The 20,854-nt window shown below is 40.3% G+C and overlaps 1 protein-coding gene across 2 annotated transcripts in view; it reads right to left on the reverse strand.

The window, feature by feature from the left end:
- abcb11b (ATP-binding cassette, sub-family B (MDR/TAP), member 11b) overlaps window positions 1–20,854 on the reverse strand; it is a 91,430-nt gene that overhangs the window by 31,034 nt on the left and 39,542 nt on the right. For both annotated transcript variants that reach the window (XM_057830035.1, XM_057830034.1), the window contains exons 20-26: window positions 16,705–16,875; window positions 13,752–13,856; window positions 13,326–13,487; window positions 8,339–8,542; window positions 8,020–8,261; window positions 6,835–6,991; window positions 722–919 (exon numbers count right to left, since the gene is read on the reverse strand). In XM_057830035.1, coding sequence (XP_057686018.1) covers window positions 722–919; window positions 6,835–6,991; window positions 8,020–8,261; window positions 8,339–8,542; window positions 13,326–13,487; window positions 13,752–13,856; window positions 16,705–16,875 — 1,239 coding nt within the window. The remainder of the gene's footprint in view (window positions 1–721; window positions 920–6,834; window positions 6,992–8,019; window positions 8,262–8,338; window positions 8,543–13,325; window positions 13,488–13,751; window positions 13,857–16,704; window positions 16,876–20,854) is intronic.

The raw sequence follows: 20,854 nt of genomic DNA on the forward strand, positions 1-20,854 counted from the left end.
TCCGACAAAAAAAATAACAGAAAATTAGGGCTGTCAAACGATTAAAATTTTTAATCGAGTTAATTACAGCTTAAAAATTAATTAATCGTAATTAATCGTAATTCAAACCATCTATGAAATATGCCATATTTTTCTGTAAATTATTGTTGGAATGGAAAGGTAAGACAAGATGGATATATACATTCAACATACGGGACAAAAGTTTGTTTATTATAACAATTAATCAACAAAATGGCATTAACATTATTAACATTCTCTTAAAGTTATCCATGGATAGAAAGACTTGTAGTTCTTAATAGATAAATGTTAGTACAAGTTGTAGAAATGTTATATCAAAACACTTCTTAATGTTTTTGTTTTAATAAAATTTGTCAAATTTTCAATCAAAAAATAAACTGGTAGCTCGCTATTGTTGATGTCAATAATTACACCATGCTCACTCATGGTACTAACCCATTAAATCAGTTGGACCCAAGCGCCAGCAGAGGGCGCCAAACACCAAAAAACAAGTAACAAGCGGACATTACACTGTGCTGTCATTTTAATCTGTTTGGGCGGGGTATGTGCGTTAATTGCGTCAAATATTTTAATGTGATTTTTTTTTTTTTTTTAATTTACCGCCCGTTAACGCAATAATTTTGACAGCCCTACAAATAATAATAACTATCCAAATTTGGGGCCTGATTTTTAGGGTGACGCTGTATAGCTGTGTTCTGCTCACCACTCTGCCCTTGTCCGGGTCATAAAATCGTTCCAGAAGCTGCACGCTGGTGCTCTTCCCACAGCCGCTGCTCCCCACAAAGGCTAACGTTTCGCCAGGCTTCACTGCCACGTTCAGTCCGTTGAGGACCTGGATGTCTGGTCGAGTGGGGTAAGTGAACTTGCAGTCAATGAACTCAATGTTCCCTTGGAAGTGATCCTGGTAGAGACAGATCGGGGAAGGGGGTCAAACAAAAGGGGAGCAAAGGTTTAGTTTTGTTTTAGAAATACAGTGATACCTCTACTTATGAATGTCTCTGCATATGGAATTTTCAGGTTAAGACATGCCTCAACAGGAAAACATTGCCTCTTGATAAGAGAGAAATTTCAGGATACGAAAGGAAAAAATACGGTTTACAGAACGTAACATATTTATAGCTGCTCTACCATTGGCTATTGCCTAGCATCTACCTGGCATCCACTTGGCTAAGAGCAGCGGTTCTTAACCTGGAATTGATCGAACCCCAGGGGTTCGTGAGTAGGTCTAAGGGGTTCGATGAAGGTTACGACATGCAAGGCCCTATTTTTGGACGCTGACTAAATCTAAGGCAAAGTGTTTTAGACCAAGTTTTGACTGGTTAGTCCCCAATTTACAGGCTTTATACAGATTCTTTCAACTGCTAATCCTCTATCTGATGGAAGGAGAAACTGTTTGCTCAGTGGAAAGTTGACTCTCACTTGGTATGAAGAAGTACAACAGACCGATGGGTGGTGATGGGGGAAAATATTACATTATGCTTTTGTGATGTATGATTGCTTCTGTGACATAGATTGTAACAACTTCTGTTGTTTTTCGCCTTGTTCCCATATTTGGGAGACGCGCTTGAGAATCTCACGAGCAGGGGTCGCGTTAACCGAATATTTTCCGTCGTTGACCGGTTTTTTAAAAGGGTGACGGAAAAAACTGAAGTCCATCCGTCTTTTTGACAGGTTGCAATTCACACTCCAGACCACAGGATGGCGAGTGAGCATATTAATTAGCTATTGTCTCTCTTGATGCATGACGTCGTTGGCCTTACTCGGAAAAATGTCCGAACTAGCATTCAAGTGTAGCAAACACGGAAACGTTAGGAAGCTTTGGAGAGCATTGTCTAAGGCTACGTTCATTCTACAGGTCTTAATGCACGAATCCAATTTTTTCGTGTTTTTCCGACTCGAGTCAGGCATTATTAACTTTACGGTCTGAACGGGACAAGTCGCATAGAAGTGGACCATTTCAAATCTGATCTGGGTCATTTTTGTATGTGGTTCAAATCCGATCTGGGCCACATTTTTCCAGACTGTCGCAGCGGTCTGTACCGTCCAGTGTCCCAAATCCGATTTCAGCTGTGCGTTATTAGCGCCTAGCTTGCAGTGAACACGGCTTTTGGGGAAGGGCCGGGCTTGACAACAGTCATAAAAAAATAAAAATGGGTTGAGGATAAGCATGAGAATGATCGGTTTTCTCTCTGCTCATGTGAGCTATATTTCAACATTTCCTACACGGCTGAGAGTCGGGAGAGGGGTCTGGCTGCAGCCCGTCTTGGAGAGTCGGGGAAAACTGCCCGTATGTGTGTGTGACATGCACGGACAGTGCGTGCATGCTATCGATCCATATAAACTGTGAATATAAGCCTAAACGGGGATTATTTATGTCTGTTATTTGTCTCCTCCTTTTGAAAAGCAAAATATGATATCCCTGGAATGACGGATGACTTGTCATTTGTTTGGATGCTTCTGTGCACCGGCGCGTGTCGGACTGCGAATTAGAGCGCATGCGTAATACTTGAATGGTCTCAATGGACAAAAGCAGTCTGAACGGGCACGCCAAAAAAACGGATATGACAAAAAAATCGGATTTGTGCATTAAGACCTGTAGTATGAACGTAGCCTAATTGAATGAGCAGGGACAAACAGCTTGGAGTCAGAAGTACATGTGCTATTCTCAAACCTGAACGCACCCCGAGTTTTGGATGACAAATCAACAGAGCAGAGAGTAGACACAACATGGCTGGTAGTTTCTTCAATTTAGTCAGAGTTGAGTAAGTAACGCACCGCTTTTGACCAACACTGCTATTGAATATGTCATTATTATCATTTTTAAAATTTAAGTGACGGGTAAAAATAGATTATGACCGGATTTTTATGACCCTGTCAGTCAAAATGACAGACAACGAAAACGTCTAGTGCAACCTCTGCTCACGAGATAACTTGTTTTGCACCATAGTATTGTTTTACTACACGCCTGGGTCCCATAGTTACACGCCTGGGTCCCATAGAGATAACTTGTTTTGCACCCATAATATTTACCATTTGTTGGCATCTGTTGCAGCACAGTTCATTTGTCCCATGAGAAAAGCCCTTTTTCAAGGGGGCTGAACCAAAAGTAGCTTAAAAGTTTGTGAATGGACAGGGCCGCGCCGCTCGGGGGCGGAAGTTGGCCTCTCCGCCTCCGAGGGGTGCGTCCTTACAAAACCGGACATTTCCGGGCGACCCGTGAAGTCCGCCAGGGGTCACGTAAGGATCGCCTGGCTTTGTTCCTTTGCTGTTCTGCTGGAGTGTTGTTGGCTTCCCACTCGTTTGTCACGGTAAGCGATTTTCATTTCTAAGGGACAACTCATTGTGCTGTAACGTAACGCAGGGATTCTGAGATTGACAAACTCAAATCTAGCATCACGTTACCATTTGTTTGCTTGTTTTTGATATCTGTTTGCTTGCTCTTGTGGGATTGTAATCAATAAATCTCATTTATTCTGCATTTTCTAATCAATAAACATCGTCTATTGAGCAAAAGTGTGCCTGTTACTGATTCACCGCAAACCTGGAAATTTCGGAAAACAGGTGTCGAGCACTGCGTTGACATAAAAAAACATTATTTGCGTCACATTTTATGCCATGAAAAAAGTACGTGAGGCAAAGATGTGATAAAATGTGAATGAAACATGAAAACAAAAATGGAAACAGTGTGAAATGAATCGAGTTAATTTCATTTTCCAATGTGAAATGCAAATCATAAGGCAAAATTATTTGTTGTAAATTAACACTGTTAATTAGACTTGTGAGAAGATTCATGTTTTATTTTAACATAATGACTTCGTATACAAATTTGGCAATCATTTTGTGCAAGGTGTTTTATTGAATTTGATATCATTGAGATATAAGCATAGCAGATACTGTACGGTCAAGGTTAATGCAACTAAGCAGGTTTAATGTTGGGCCAGTGTTGGTGTAGTGGTCTGATGATGCTTCAGGCATGAATAAAAAAAACAAATTTTGACCTGTTTAAAAACATGCCATCTAAATCAGAAGAAATTTGAATGGAAACTCACTTAGGTATTAGCTTGTTAGCTTAGATATATCATTTTTGAAGTTGGGGTGGGTTCTAATTCGATAGAGTTCAGTTCATGCACATGTGAAACTCATGGGGTTGGGTACCTTCAGCAAGGTTAAGAACCACTGGCTAAAATGGACCTCTATTTTATGTGTATGTTGTGGCGCAGAGCGATGCCAGGGGTGGCGCATGTGAGCTCTGGGAACATGTTTTTTTTTTTTTTTTATGCCGTACTAGAATAAAGTGTACTTGCACATCCACTCAGTGGGTGGCAGTGGCGCTGTCATTTTCAGCGTGTGCGCAGTATTTTTGAACTAAGCAAGACCACACAGAAAAGAGATATGAAGAAGATCTGTGCACCGTTTTCTGACCGGACTCACGCAGCAACACACTGTCTTCTCCGGTTCTCACGTGTCCGCCCGAGTAGTGCCATTTCCGGCTTGGGATCGTCAAGACGACCGCCCTCACCTACGGTTCTCCCTCGGCCGCCGAGAAAGCGCTTTTTTCGGGCCGTTTGCCTTTTGGCTTTGACTTTTAATACAGTTGGAGAAGAGGAAAAAACACTGTTTACTGTGTCTAAAAATGATTATAGCGGACAGCCGGAAGCCAGATTAATGGAGACGCCACTTAGACATTAGACCCTAATCTCATTGATAAGCCCCTTGATTGTTTTTCAGCGAAAACGTGGCGAATATTGCCAACAATCGTCCCGCTTTGTCAGTGTTATATCAGTAAACCAGTGAGCACTGTTAGCATGCTCAGTGCTAAATAACCCCACACCTTTGCAAATGAGATAATACTGTGAGCAGCGAAAATAAAAACTGTCCTTCTGTCCAAAGACACTCTTTTTTTCCCCCCTTCTCTTCAGTTTTGTTTTTTTCGGTCAAATCTTTTGGCTTTTTGTCCTCATGAGTTAATGTTTCTAATCAATTTGATTTTTTTTTATATTTACTGATTTTATTACTTTTTATTTTTCAGTATCAAATGGTCAAAAATGTACCTTGAGTGTATTTTTACAATTTGGATGTTTACTTTTGTTTAAATTCAGGCAAATTGATGTGCGTTTAGTCTTTTCTGTTACAAACAAAACAATGTTAATAAAGTTATACTTTATTCTAAGTTCATTTATATTACTGTTTTTTCTTTAGTAGAAAAAAAAGGACACAATATTAGGCTGATGCGTACTTATAATAATAATTTCATAGACAAATGATACTATTTACAGTGGCGGCAGAGAGTTTTGGGGGGGGCGCAAAATATTTACGTCTTCCTCGGGGGGGCGTACCAGAAAATAATTGAGAAGCACTGGGTCAGTCTCACAGGGCTCACCACAGAGTTTCGGCACCTCGGACAGCAACCTCACCGGGGACACCACAAAACAGTACAAAAATAATCAGCACCCTTGAAAGCGACTCTCCAGAGACGTGACCGCCACACATGCAACCAATTGCTGGAATAGGCAACACATGGTCTCTTGTCAGCAATCAAGGGGCCTAGTGTATAAAAGGAGTGAGAAAATCACAACGAGGTCTCCATGAGATGCGTGTAGGCGGGACATTTTAGTCTTGGCTAGGGCGTTTGTACTTGTTTTTGAAACCTGACTAACATGAATGTTTTTTTCTTTCTATCTCCAGGACTAAAGCAACCCCGGGAATGGCATTCCATGGTGTGGCTGTGATGCCCCGAAACGGAAGTTGTTTTTTCTTGTTCTTTCCTTTTGTATTGATTAAATAAAAGTGGACCACAAGCACCCGACATATCTGCAACCAATCCTGCCAGTCCTCCTCCCAACCTCTGACGCTTTCAATCTGTGTATCTGAGCATCCTTTTCATTCTCTTATCAGGCCATTAGGTGTTCAGACAGCTTTACGTGAGCGTATACACTTTTTGAATTTTTCTTAGAGGTTGACTTTTTCCAACATCGACCGATTAACAAAATAAATAAAGCCGATTAAAAGAGGATTTTGTTCAGGCATCTGTATGGGCAACTGTGGCCACTGCTGACTGATGGTAGGACAACGGAAAGACCCTGTAGCAGCTTGAACAATAACACCTGACTGCAGCCGAAAGCCGCTACAAACATGCCCACATGATGCTACGTTGCTACAAACTACGCCCACATGATGCTACGGTGGTAGCCTCTGATAGATAGCATAGATATCACATATACATATACAGTGATCCCTCGCTACTTCGCGCTTTGAATTTCGCGTTTTCAGTCTCGCAGATTTTTTTTAATTAAAAAATTAAAATAATGGAGAAAATATGTTGTAAAAGCTGCCCGTTCCCTAGCAGAAGGCAATGTGAGCCCGCCCAACTCAAATTCCACCGCTCTGATTCGCTGGCCAGCATCACTCGGGAATATCGCAAGCTGATTGGCTGAGATGTTTAACCTTGCTGCTATGAAAGAAAATGGCTCCAAAGCGTCCTCCACCTGCTCAATCCTCTAGCGAACCCAAGAAGAAAAATGATGACTGTGCACAAGAAAGTTCAATTATTGGACATGCTTAAAGTTGGCCACAGCTATGTGTCTGTTGCACGCCATTACGGACTAAATGAATCAACCGTTCGCTACATAAAAAAATACGAGGCGAAAATCCAAAAGCCACTCCCAGTCAAAATTGATTGGACGTCTATAGCCGTCAATGGCAGTTCAATGAATGTGCTATAAAGACAGTTCACTGCTTAAGCATTGGAACTCGTCTCGTTCCTCAACATCAGGTGACCTGGTGCATTGTTACACCTGTCCATTTGTGCTTTCATACCCATTTTTGTCCTTTCTCACTGTAGACGCTAATCTTAGGCACTCGGTCCAGCAGCTGGAAGAAGCGTGCAGCTGATATCTTGGCTTTGGCATAGTCAGGTGTGTAGGAGGAAGCTCTGCCTAGGGCTGTACCACTGGTGACAATGGCAGAAATGACCCTGTACGAGCACACAATTGTTTAATTTATTATTTTTATAAAGAAAATGAAAATGCAAGGAATTTTGAATGTAGGATCACGAGCCTCCCAGTAAAAAAAATTAATATGACTGAAACCTGTCCAGAGGTGGGTATTACATTTACTCGATTGCATTTACTTTAGTAACCTTTGGAGAAAAATAGACTTCTAAGTAGGGGTCGACCGATGGGCTGATATATGGACTTTTCTAACATTGGCCATAGGCCGATTAACAACAACAACAAAAAAGCCGATAAAAAAGGCTTTTGATCAGGCATCTGTGTGGGCAACTGTGGCCGCCGCTGACCGACAGTGGGACCCCGGAAGGACCCTGCAGCAGCTTGAAGGCAGGCTGCTACAGGAATTTTCAGGCTTGCTTGTTTTGTAAGTATCGCATGATTATTTTTTTTATCTTGCATGAGAGAATAAGCAATGCAAATGCGAGCCTTTTAGAGAGTTTACTGAGTGATCCTTTTTCTAAATGTAACTCGTAGTGTTAGCATAGTATTCGCGTTAGCATTAGCTTTAGCATGGCGAGCATCCTCTTAAACTCTCACTAACACTTGTTTACATCTTGTCATGACGTCCCGGTGGGTTTAATTATTTGAAAAGAAATGTCCTATTATTGCTATGTGTAGATAATCATAAAGAAAAGTGCTGCATTTGTTGTTTTGGTAGCACTAGACCGAATTAATCTTTTAAGTCAGGTCATCACCATAAATTTGAAACTGTTGAGGCAATTTTTTTTAAATCGATGTGTTTTAAAGAAAAGTATATCGGCCTCAAATAACAGCTTACAAAATAGTTTTTGGATATTTTTTTTTTTTAATATTGGCATTGGTATTTGAAAATCGGTTGACATCTACTAAGAGTAATTTTACCACGTCATACATTTTTCTTTTCTGTAATATTATGAAGTAACATTACTTTTGAGTATTGTTTTGGGCTACGCTACCAACCTCTGCTTTTTTTCCTTCAGTTTATATTTTGTCAGAGATGACCGTTACATACCTGAACACTAAACTGAAATGGAGCCCCTCTTGGCGCACCAAGTAGCCCCCAAACCGATAAGAGGCTGAGTTGGTCAAGAAGACAACGCATTGGGCAAAACCGTAACAAGCCCCGTAGACGTTGGCCTTCTTCAGGGCCGCCTGGTACGGCGCATCCAACTGGGCGATATACGTGTCCACAAAATTCCTCTCCTTTCCAAGACCGGCGATGGTGCGAATGTTGTTGAGGGCTTCACCTGAAATCTGCAAAATGTGATGTGATTTGATTGAAAAACATTGTTGATTCCTTGTTTGTCATGTGAATAGAACCGGATATTGACCTGTCCTGCAGCTTCCATAGCTTGTTTGTCCTGCTTGGCAAACCCAGTGAGCATCTTGGCCTGAAAACCACCTGACAGCGCGATGAATGGCAGGAAGCACAGGATAAGTAATGTGAGCTTCCAGCTGAAGTAGAAGGACATGAGGACGGCCACTCCAATGTTGGTCAGAGAGTTGACTATCATGCCGATCTGGGAGCCGGTGGCCTTTGGAGAAGGAAGTATAGCTGATGTGTAAACTTTGTAGGTCAGCAGTTTTAAAAATACTGCCACTCCTTTCCATGAAAAAAATGTAAAAACACATTTTTGGCAGTGAATGAGTTAGTGATACAATAGAATATTTCATCTTTCATTCCCAGGTAGTTTCTGAATGATATGATATAGCATATACCGCTGACATGATATAAAACTTTAAAAATTTTAATGTCTACCGTCATTATCGACATAAATAGGCCTGTTCCTGCAATGTGCAGGAGGTGATGTCCAGTATGTGCCGACTTGCTACATTTTGGTGTTCTATTTGCCATAGTAGTACCACCAATCAGTCTCAAGATTTACTATCTCCACTCAATAGTTGGTGGTGGGAACCTCTGTGTTGCTCACGATACGATACAATAAGCTACAAACCTGCCAATCATCGTTAGCTTTCTTGACCTTCAACTGCTAGGCTAACACAGTGCTACAAAAGAATGTATGCAGATTTTAACTAAGCTTGAGAACGATAAACCGATACGACCGGATATCAGGTTTTACAGGTGAGAGATACAGCTGTATCGGTAGGAGAGTTACCATTCAACAATATTTAGCCATTAAATATTCAATGAACCGATAGTAGAGATAGAATTCGGCTATCGCAAGCACAAGAATCGGCTTCTAATTTAGCTTTTACTTCACATGCTGCGCTTGTCATTCACCCTACAGCGCATTTAGATTGAGACCGCACGCATGATGTAATATGGACAAGCACAACTCACGGTCGTGGTTGCCTCAACTTCCCATGCATTTCGGCAGAACCGCTACTAGACGCCGTCATTACCCGATCGTCACGGGTGTGTCATAACAACGCGAGAGCTAACAAAACCACTGTAATGCACGCTCTGTAGCGTTTTCTTCACAGCCCAAAACGAAAATGAAACTAATAGTGGCAACGAAGCAACATGCTAATACAATGGACAGTTTGAGCAACGACGCCAGCGACGTGCAGCGATTGATTTTCAATGCACCCAGGAAAACCAAAGGTCGGACTTTGAAGTGAGGAAGGCAGCCAGATCTGTTATCATGGGACAGAGCTACAGGGTGACCCAAAAAACGGTTTACACTCAGTTGACTGCTTGTTTAAAAGCCATTGAAACATATCTAAATAGGTTGTCATGCTTAAGTGATTCATTAAGGTCACTCAATGCAGCTGGTAATCTCTCGTCTCTACAATTCCTGTGCTTCTGCTGAAAATGAAGAAAACTTTAGCTGTACCTGAATTGCTGCGTGCCGGTCTGACACCTACTGAGATTGCAGCAAATCTGAGAATATCCAGATGTGCAGTCTACAAAGTTAAAAAGAAGCTGAAAGATACTGGAACAGCCTCACAAAAACCTGGGTCTGGAAGTGCTGATCTGTGCGGACCAAAAAGTTGATTGACAAGGTGATATGTGGCCACCCCAGAGTCCAGATCTCAATCCCCTGGATTATAGCATATGGGCAACTGTGGAGGACAGTGCCTGTAAGAAGTCACAAACTTCTGTGGCAGCCTTGGAGAGGTCCATTGTTAGATCTTGGGAAAAGATGACAGCATCCTACATAAAGAAGACCTGTCAAGCGTTCCGCAGGCGCCTGGAGGCTGTTGTGACACTTAAGGGAGGACACATTGAAAAATAGAGTGTACTGTACATGTTCTTTACAATAATGTATAATTTGTGATTAAATTCTAATTCTAAGCTGAATAAACATGGCATTTAAGTTGTATTATGGCAGTGTAAACTTTTTTTTGGGTCACCCTGTAGTACAATTTTTTTTAGATTGTCTCTCACAGTGGAAAGGCACCTACCATTGAAAATTTCAAACCCGTCCAACATTTCTAAGCGGGAGAACAAAATTGCAGGATGTTCAAATACTTACTACTTCGGGAAATATTTGAAGAAAACATCCTTTATATGTATATAAAGTGTGGAGCGGTACAGAGATCGTGAGTTTTTAACCCTGAAAAATAACCCACTACAATGGTGGAAAGGGCAGCACAACCCTCTGGAGATTTTTTTTTCCACGAAACGCAGTCTACTTAAACATTAACATGTGGATTAGTTGATCTTATCTTCAAGAAAAAATCTGCCCTTCAAAAAAGATATGGACAGTGATGAGGAATAAAAAATGTGGAAGCACAGGCATAAGTGAAAGGACTCTGCTGTGTGGTTAAAGTAATGATTATTGACCTGTCTGTCTAAAATGCCATGTTTTTATTCCCCGAATTATACCAGTGGTAAAGCATAATTTATTATTTATTTATGATAAAATTGCAGGTTTAATTCTTTTTTTCTAGAGCTGCTGCATATAATTAATGTTTTTTGTTTGTAAGATGTTTACATTGAAAGTTTGCACTTAAATTACCTCTTGTGTTCAAAACACCAGGATATACAGTAATTGAATTACTGCACTTTATTGTTGTCTGTCACTGGAGTTATCAATCCCATCCAACAAAATGACTGTCATATAGTAAGCCTTTTTTTTTTTTCATAAAAAAAAAAAAATAAATAAAACATAACATTGGTATGAAATTGTTGTTTATTTTTTCTATTAGAAATGTGGTCTTTTTTATATGTTTAAAATACTTATATGTTTAAAATACTGTACGAACACACACAACAAATGTTTCCTATCGTATCGTTTTCACTCTGTATCGAACCGTAGCGTTCTTAAACTGTATCAAATCATATCGAATCGCTCGGTTTAAAAAATGTATCGTTTTTTAATCGAATCGCAATCTGTGTATCTAGATACATATCGAATCTGCTTCATGCCAGAGATTCCTAACCCTAATTTTAACCACATTTAAACTATGTCTAGTAATACAGTTGAAAGTGGAGTGGTCGTATCTTATGGTTGATACATGAACAAACCTGTCCCAGCTCTCAGACATTGCACTGACAATTCCTGTTTTTTTTTTTTTTTTTTTTTTTCTTCACTTTTGTGCTACACATTTCTGGTACAGATTTACATGCTGGACATTTTGGGACTTCATTAAGGTTCATTTATTTCACTTTTGAAAATGACATCAGTGGACTAGTTAAGTGGAAAAATATATATTACATGTAGTCCCCTGTTTAGGAACAAGTTCCGTTCCCCCCCGGCGATGTAATCTGAATTTCCGCGTAAAGCAAAATCAACCCTTAAAGTACCCGTAAATCAGTACTTCTCAAATATTGGGGCGGGCCTCCCTAGGGGGGCGCATAGCAATGCCAGGGGTGGAGCATGTGATCTCTGGAAACATACTTTTTTGCCATACTAGAATAATGTATCATTTTCAAAGTGTGCGCAGTATTTTTGAACAAAACACGAGCACACAGCAAAGAGCAACAGAGATATGACGAGCTAAGACGAGGAAATATGACTAAGCGTATGTAGCGTTTGACTTTTAATACAGTGGCAGACGAGAAAAGACATGTCTGTGTCTAAAAATGTTTGCAACGGACAGCAGGAAGACACATCAAATAAGATGTCAATTATAAACATTAGACCCCACTCACATTGATAAGCCACTTGATTTTTTTTCAGCCAAGACGTGCCGAATATTGCCAACAATCGTCCCGCTTTGTTTCGCAGTGTTACATCAGTAAACCAGCGAGCAATGTTGGCATCATATATGGTGGTATACCAAGTTGCTCAGTGCAAAATAGCAAAAATGAAAACTGTCCCACAGCCCAATGACACAGTTGTTTTTGTTCGATTAATTTTTGGTTTTATAGTTAAATGGTTATTTGAATGTATTATTATTTATTGATTGATTTTAATAAAATTTATTTTTCACTATTAAATGTACCGTGAATGTATTTTTACTGATTGGATGTGACTTTTTTTTTTTTTTTTTTTTTTTAATTTAGGCAAAGTGACTTTAAGTCTTTTCTATACTTTATTGTAAGTTGAGTTATATATTTTTTCTTTAAAATTAAAAAGGACACGATAGTATGCAATGTTATTAATAATTCATAGGCAAATGATACAATTTACAGTGGCGGCAGAAAGTTGTGGGGGGGGGCGCAAAACGTTTACGTCTTCTTAGGGGGGGGCGTAACAAAAGATCATTGAGAAGAACTGCCCTAAATACCCCATAAATCTCAAAATAACTATCCAAAAACATGTATTATACATCATAGTAATAAAATAAAGTTAAAAAAAAAAAAAAGTGAGGTACGTTGTGTTAAATGCAGTTATATTCAATGATTATTCGGATTTGACTCGCGAGTGAGTCATCTTCCTGAGAGAAAAGGGCGCTGTGGAAAGAGTAGGGAGGCGAGAGAAGGGATATCATGGCCACTTAGGTTACCAGCGTCGCCTCTCTCAATGCAAGCCCACCGTCCAAACTACCAGACACCTTCAGAAGCTGCAGGACGACGGCAACTCTGCTTGGGGAGCGGGGGATCCTGACATGAAGAACAGCAACTGGAACTAGGTACTGTTTACATGACTTAAAAAACAAAAGAAAAAAACAATTGGAGACAGAATGGCGGACGAGACTCCGGCCCCATAAAGTCGAGATCACGTTAGTCGGGTACATTGTAACCCAGGAACCACCTGAATTTTAATCGTGTTTTTGTAAAACCTTTTAAATGTCTATTTTTGAAAAAAAAAATTGTAAAACTTAGTTGGCTGCCATGTTTCTCTACCACTAGGCTTTTTTTTTTTTTTTTTTAAAGGGAAACTATGTGGTTGTTTCATATTAGTAGTAGCCATTGTGACTCTGAGGTGTTTCTATCAATTTAATTTTATTTTGTCGATGCCTCACCCCTTGAACTTGTGAGGCATCAGTGGCCAGTCGCGTGGTGAGAGCTCCAGGGCTATTTCTATGATCATCAAACCAGCCAATTTCTTGGCCAAGCATAGCGTGGAATCCAAGGCGACGTAACCTGCGGGTGAGCAGCTCTCCAGACTTGGAGAAGGCATAACCCTGAAGACAAACACCGAAAAACAATTATTCAAAATTGGAATCTGTACTCAACGACTGGGACTTCACTCAAACTCAATCAACGGCACGGAAAAGTGTCTTCTCCAAACTCTTAGGACGTCTGATTTATTAAAAGTCTTTCCCAAGACTTTTGTCAGTAAGAGATAATCATTTTCAGTCAAAAAAAACATACAATAACAGGGGCAAAATCTTTTATTACTTTTCCAACTCTTGAAGCAGACAAGCTTAAGTGAACTGTTACTTTACCTGCAACATTTGAGTGAAGAAGGAAACTACGCCGACCATGACAAAGAAGAGGCAGATGCTGTCAATCTCCTTTCTCTGCGCTACGGGGTCGGTAACTGAGAAAGTCTGCACACAAATAGAAGACAGACTTTCCACTTGTGTTTTTTTCCCTTTAAAAACACAAGCGCATCTAAAGATCAATATCTTTTAATCAGTCATTTCAAAAGTGGAACTCATTTGAAATCATTACAGAGGGAAATCATTCTTGCCTGCTTTGTCCCCCCCAAAAATAACTTTTACTGTGGGGCAAATAAGTATTTAATCCACCACTAATTGTGCAAATTCTCTCACTTGAAAATATTAGCGAGGCCTGTAATTGTCAACATGGGTAAACCTCAACCATGAGAGACAGAATGTGGAAAAAAACAGAAAATCACATTGTTTGATTTTTGAAGAATTTATTTGCAAATCATGTTGGAAAATAAGTTTTTGGTCAATACCAAAAGTTAATCTCAATACTTTGTTATGTACCCTTTGTTGGCAATAACAGAGGCCAAACGTTTTCTGTAACTCTTCACAAGCTTTTCACACACTGTTGCTGGTATTTTGGCCCATTCCTCTATGCAGATCTCCTCTAGCGCAGTGATGTTTTGGGCTGTCGTTGGTCAACACGGACTTTCAACTCCCTCCACAGATTTTCTATGGGGTTGAGATCTGGAGACTGGCTAGGCCACTCCAGGACCTTGAAATGCTTTTTACGAAGCCACTCCTTTGTTGCCCTTGCTGTGTGTTTGGGATCATTGTCATGCTGAAAGACCCAGCCACATCTCATCTTTAATGCCCTTGCTGAGGGAGATTTTCACTCAAAATCTCTCGATACATGGCCCCATTCATTCTTTCCTTTACACAGATCAGTCGTCCTGGTCCCTTTGCAGAAAAACAGCCCCAAAGCATGATGTTTCCAGCCCCATGCTTCACAGTGGGTATGGTGTTCTTCAGATGCAATTCAGTATTCTTTCTCCTCCAAACACGAGAACCTGTGTTTCTACCAAAAAGTTCTATTTTGGTTTCATCTGACCATAACACATTCTCCCAGTCCTCTTCTGGATCATCCAAATGCTCTTTAGCAAACCGCAGATGGGCCTGGACGTGTACTTTCTTCAGCAGGGGGACACGTCTGGCAGTGCAGGATTTGAGTCCCTGGCGGTGCATTGTGTTACTGATAGTAGCCTTTGTTGCTGTGGTCCCAGCTCTCTGTAGGTCATTCACTACGTCCCCCCGTGTGGTTCTGGGATTTTTGCTCACCGTTCTTGTTATCATTTTGACGCCACGGGGGGAGATCTTGCATGGAGCCCCAGATCGAGGGAGATTATCAGTGGTCTTGTATGTCTTCCATTTTCTAATAATTGCTCTCACAGTTGATTTCTTTACACCAAGCGTTTTACCTATTGCAGATTCAGTGTTCCCAGCCTGGTCCAGGTCTACAATTTTGTCTGTGGTGTCCTTTGACAGTTCTTTGGTCTTGGCCATAGTGGAGTTTGGAGTGTGACTGACTGAGATTGTTGACAGGTGTCTTTTATACCGATAATTAGTTAAAACAGGTGCCATTAATACAGGTAACGAGTGGAGCCTCGTTAGACCTCGTTAGAAGAAGTTAGACCTCTTTGACAGCCAGAAATCTTGCTTGTTTGTAGGTGACCAAATACTTATTTTCCACTCTAATTTGGAAATAAATTCTTAAAAATCAAACAATGTGATTTTCTGGGGGGGGGGGGGGGGGGGGGGGGGGGGGTTCACTTTCTGTCTCTCATGGTTGAGGTTTACCCATGTTGACAATTTCAGGCTTCTCTAATCTTTTCAAGTAGGAAAACTTGCACAATTAGTGGTTGACTAAATACTTATTTGCCCCACTGTATATATGGCGGAAAACACAGACAAGACTGAAAAAGCAGTTTCTGCTCTTGCACTCCTCTTCAAAATAAACTGCTGTATTTTAAGCCATAAGAACTGTTGTTTTTGATAGAACAATTTGTCTATATGCTGCCACAGCAGATTCATGGCGCATTAAGCCCCAGAACTATTTTTAATTTGTCCGTTTTACCCTGGAAACCCCCGTTTACAGACGTCCTGCAACCGCTTTTGTTTCAACCTAGCCATAAAAAGAAGGTAAGTAATCGTATTTATTATTCGAAATGTCTGTCGTTTTTAGCTTTGAGTAATTAATTGATGTCTAATATTTAAAAAAACAACTTTAAAAAATTATTCACTCGCATATTTTAAACTTTTAAACAAATTACGTCACAATGAAAAAATTAGCGTCTGTAAATAAGTCACGGATATCTACCTCATAACTACTGCTTAATTGTATTTTTTTTTTGTTATTATCGCATGTCCCCCAATATTTAAATGATAAATAATCGATCCAAACAAAGAAAAATTGAAACAAACAAACAAACAAACAAACAAAAACGTTTCAATGGGTAAATATATGAACATCTCGACCCCTCCTTGATGTCTGCGATTTCTGCATCGCGAACCGTGTTATATTACCATGTTTCACCCATAAAATCCTCAAGAAAGCCAGCTGTGGTCATTCACAGCTGTGTCTTGATACTCGGTGATACATGCTACATGGAGTTTTTGGATCGCAACAAGGTAAGTACGCGATAATATCTCATTAAAATCATGGTGTCTTTAATTATGCTCTGTCATGCTCTCACATCCAGTAAGGGTTTTGCTGTTTAAAAAAAAAAATTTTTTTTTTTTTTTTAGAAATGCTCTCTGGTTCAAAATTTTTCTTCCTCCAGAAAATTGAGATTTTAAGCTTTCCAATGATGTATCACACACACAATTTTGAAATTTGGCCAAATTAGGGGTCTCAGAGCGGAACTTCAAGTCACCTGAGTGTTTTCCGTCATATTTTTTTTTTCGTGGTTATCCAATATTCAACTTTACGGTCAAAAAATAACCTCACCGCCAAAATTTGACTAAAAAGAAGCGAGTAGACAGGGTTGACTCCTCCGTTCACAGCTGCCCCCAAAGAGCCAAAAAGCATGTAAGGCCACTCGGGCAAGTTGTACTTCAAGATCCTGGCCACTGGCGCAGGCTCTACTGGATCCTCCTCCTCCTCGTCTTGTAAGGCATCCTGTATATTCAGTATCAGAATAGGGACGCATAGACACGACATATGAATTATAGGGTTTGTACAAAGAATATATATAAATATAAAAGTGTAACAGGCATCACGGTTCGGTGCACGCAGTCAGACGGCGAATATGTTTGAGTTTTAAAACAAACAAAAACTTACAAATGATATATGGGTTTGAAATTTTCATGGTCGGTGCTTGAAGACAATATTTTAAAAAATCCAGAAATCACAGTGTATGATTTTTTAACAATTTAATTGTACTATACTGCTGCAAATAAGTATTCGAACACCTGTCTATTAGCTAGAATTGTGAGCCTCAAAGACCTGTTAGTCACATTTAAAAAGTCCACCTCCACTCCACTTATTTTTGTAAATAAGTGGAGTGGAGGTGGACTTTTTGAGTCTCACCTTTTGACCTATTTGAGGCGGTTAGCTGCATATAAACACCAGTCCACCCCATACACTCCAAAGAGCTGTCCAAGGACACCAGAGACAGAATTGTAGACTGGAAAGAATTACGCGGCAATTGCCAAGCAGCTTGGTGATATAAGATCCACCGTTGGAGCAATTATTAGAAAATGGATGAAGCTAAACCTAACTGTCAATCTCCCTCGGACTGGGACTCCATGCAAGATCTACCTCGTAGAAGAGGAGTTCCAAAAAATCGATTAGAACATGCATCGCGATTCGACACGTGACGATTCGATTACGATTCATAAAGGCTAAAAAACTATGATTTTCCCTCATAACTTTATGACAGCCGCTCGTAGCGGAACGAAATTCAAGACATGCCGCCCGGACACCTTTAACGGACACACACACGTTATAATGGATGCCGCCTGTAACTGAGTGAGAGATTTGCTCTTTTTCAAAAGACTGGAAAATTAATTTGTGTATGAGACAGGCAGACACAGAAGCGCACCGGATCACGCTTCTGTGCACACGTTATTTTTTAGAGCGAGAGGGGAAGAGAGATAGTTCGTTTCTCCTCGTCTTTCAGATGTCCAGCTGTAGTTTCAAGTCATGTCAATTGAAAAATGTCCTGAGTGTGTTGCTAAGACTCGTGTGCGTCTACAAGAGGTGAGTACACAAACCCTCTTGTACTGTTTAGTCTTTATTGTTGTTGTTTTTGAGGTGTAAATAGTTAGCGCCGAGCGCTAAGCTAATTAGCTAATTCGCTAACGTGTGTTTCATATGCAGAACGTGTAAAACAATGATCAAGTACAGCGGTAACACTACAAACATGCGAAATAGTACAGAAATCTGAAAACAAAGTATTTTGGTTAAAACAGTGCTTCTCAATTATTTTCTGTTACGCCCCCCCAAGGAAGACGTAAATGTTTCGCGCCCCCCCCCCCAACTCTCTGCCGCCACTGTAAATAGTATCATTCGTCTATATTACTATTATAAGTACGCCTCAGCCTAACATTGTGTCCTTTTTTTTCTATTAAAGAAAAAAAGTAACATAGATCAACTTATAATAAAGTATAACTTTTTTAACATTGTGTTGCTTGTAACAGAAAAGACTTAATGCGCATCAATTTGCCTGAAGTTAAAAAAAAAAAAAAAAAGTCACATCCAAACTGTAAAAATACACTCAAGGTACATTTTTGACCATTTGATACTGAAAAATAAAATGTATCAGTAATCAGTAAATAATAACAAATTCAAATTGATTAGAAACATTTACTCTTCAGGACAACATGCCAAAAAATTTGACCGAAAAAAAACAAAACTGAATAGAAGGGGGGGGAAAGGTCTCTGGACAGAAGGAAAGTTTTTATTTTCGCTGATTCACCACAGTGCTCACTGGTTTACTGATATAACACTGACAAAGCGGGACGATTGTGACAATTGGCAATATTCGGCACATTTTCGCTGAAAAACAATAAAGCGGCTTATCAATGAGATTGAAGTCTAATGTCTTTAAGTGGCGTCTTAACTGATTTGGCTTCTCCGCTATAATCATTTTTAGACTCAGTAAACAGTGGTCTTTCCTCATTTCCCACTATATTAAAAGTCAAAGGCAAACGGCCCGAAAAAAGCGCATTCTCGGCGGCCGAGGGAGAACCGTAGGTGAGGGCGGTGGTCGTGACGATCCCAAGCCGAAAACGGCACTTCTCGGCCGGACACGTGAGAAAGACAGTGGGTCGCTGCGTGAGTCCAGCTCTGCATGAGTCTCTTCCGTGTGCTCTTGCTTACTTCAAAAATACTGCACGCACTTTGAAAATGAGAGCGCCACTGCCACCCACGGAGTGGATGTGCAAGTACACTTTATTCTAGTACGGCAAAAAAAAAAAAAAAAAAGCATGTTCCCCGAGGTCACTCGCGCCCCCCCTGGCATCGCTCTGCGCCCCCCTGGGGGGGCGCGCCCCACCATTTGAGAAGTACTGGGTTAAAAGAAGGCTTATTTCTAAAGACACTTTGTTTCCAGAAAATGTGGAATTCATTCCACCTGTGTAAATTTTATTGTATTGTAGAGTGAAATAAGTACTCCCTTTAAAATGGTTAATGTTTTTGCACTTTCTTGTAATAACAAATAAATAAAAAGCAGGCTAACGGCAGGTTTTTGTTGTATCGGCATGTTTCCATCGTTCCTGTTGAATCATTAGGATATTTTAGATAAATATTGAACAAAAAATTGTTTGTCTACTATATTAATTAGTAATGTACGATGCATCGAAAATCGTGATAATCGTAATAACCATGATCATCGTCAATACCGTGATCATCATTCAAGAATCGAATCTTAGCCCCCTGAATCGTAATCGAATCGAATCGTGGGGTGTCTAAGATGGCACACCCCTACCTCGTAGGGTCTCAATGATTCTAAGAATGGTGAGGAATCAGCCAAGAACTACAAAGGAGGACCTGGTAAATGACCTGAAAGGAGCTGGGACCACCATTTCCAAGGTTACTTTTGTTAATACACTAAGATGGCGTGATTTAAAATCATGCATGGCACGGAAGGTTCCCCTGATTATACCAGCACGTGTCCAGGCCTGTTCAAAATTTCCCAATGCCATTTGGATAATCCAGAGGAGTCATGGGAGAAAGTCATGTGGTCATATGAGATCAAAATGTATCCTTTTGGTCTTAATTCCACTCATAGTGTTTGGAGGAAGAAGAAATGTGAGTACCATCCCAAGAACACCATGCCTACTGTGAAGCATGTGGGTGGTAGGATCATGCTTTGGGGGTGTTTTCTGCACATGGGACTGGACAACTGCAGCATTGAAAAAGGGTCGTGACTGGGTCTTCAAACATGACAATGGCCCGAAGCAGACAGACAGAATAACCAAGGTATGGCTTCGTAAAAAGCATATCAAGATTCTGGAGGGGCCTAGCCAGTCTCCAGACCTAAACCCAAAAGAAAATCTTTGGAGGAAGCTCAAACTCTGTGTTTCTCAGTGACAGTCCAGAAATCTGATTGATCTAGAGAAGATCTGTGTGGAGCAATGGTGCAAAATCTCTGCTGCAGTGTGTGCAAACCTCGTGAAAAGTTACGTTAAACGTTTGACCTCTGAAATTGTAAACAAAGGCTACTGTACCAAATATTGACATTGATTTTCTCAGGTGTTCAAATACTTATTTGCGGCAGTAAAACACAAATAAATTGTTAAAAAAAACATCATAAACTGTGATTTATGGATTTTTTTTTAGATTGTGTCTCACAGTCGACAAGCACCTACCATGAACATTTCAAACCCGCCAATCATTTCCGAGTGGGAGAACTTGCACAATCACAGGGTTTTCAAATACTTCTGTTTCTCACTTTACTGACTATCAAAATATTTGTCGATTCATTTGCTAATTGATGAGTTGTCGTTTTATCAATTAATAGAGTTAGCTCTGCGTGGACCACCATTGACACTTCTAGATGTCCAATCCGCTGTCAATGGCAGCCAGATGAGTTAAACATTTAACTGGTTTCACCGACACTCCGACGGAAATAATAGGGAGGACGGAAACTATA

The sequence above is a fragment of the Corythoichthys intestinalis genome, chromosome 2 (assembly GCF_030265065.1).
Source record: "Corythoichthys intestinalis isolate RoL2023-P3 chromosome 2, ASM3026506v1, whole genome shotgun sequence".
In the NCBI taxonomy this organism is placed as follows: Eukaryota; Metazoa; Chordata; class Actinopteri; order Syngnathiformes; family Syngnathidae; genus Corythoichthys; species Corythoichthys intestinalis.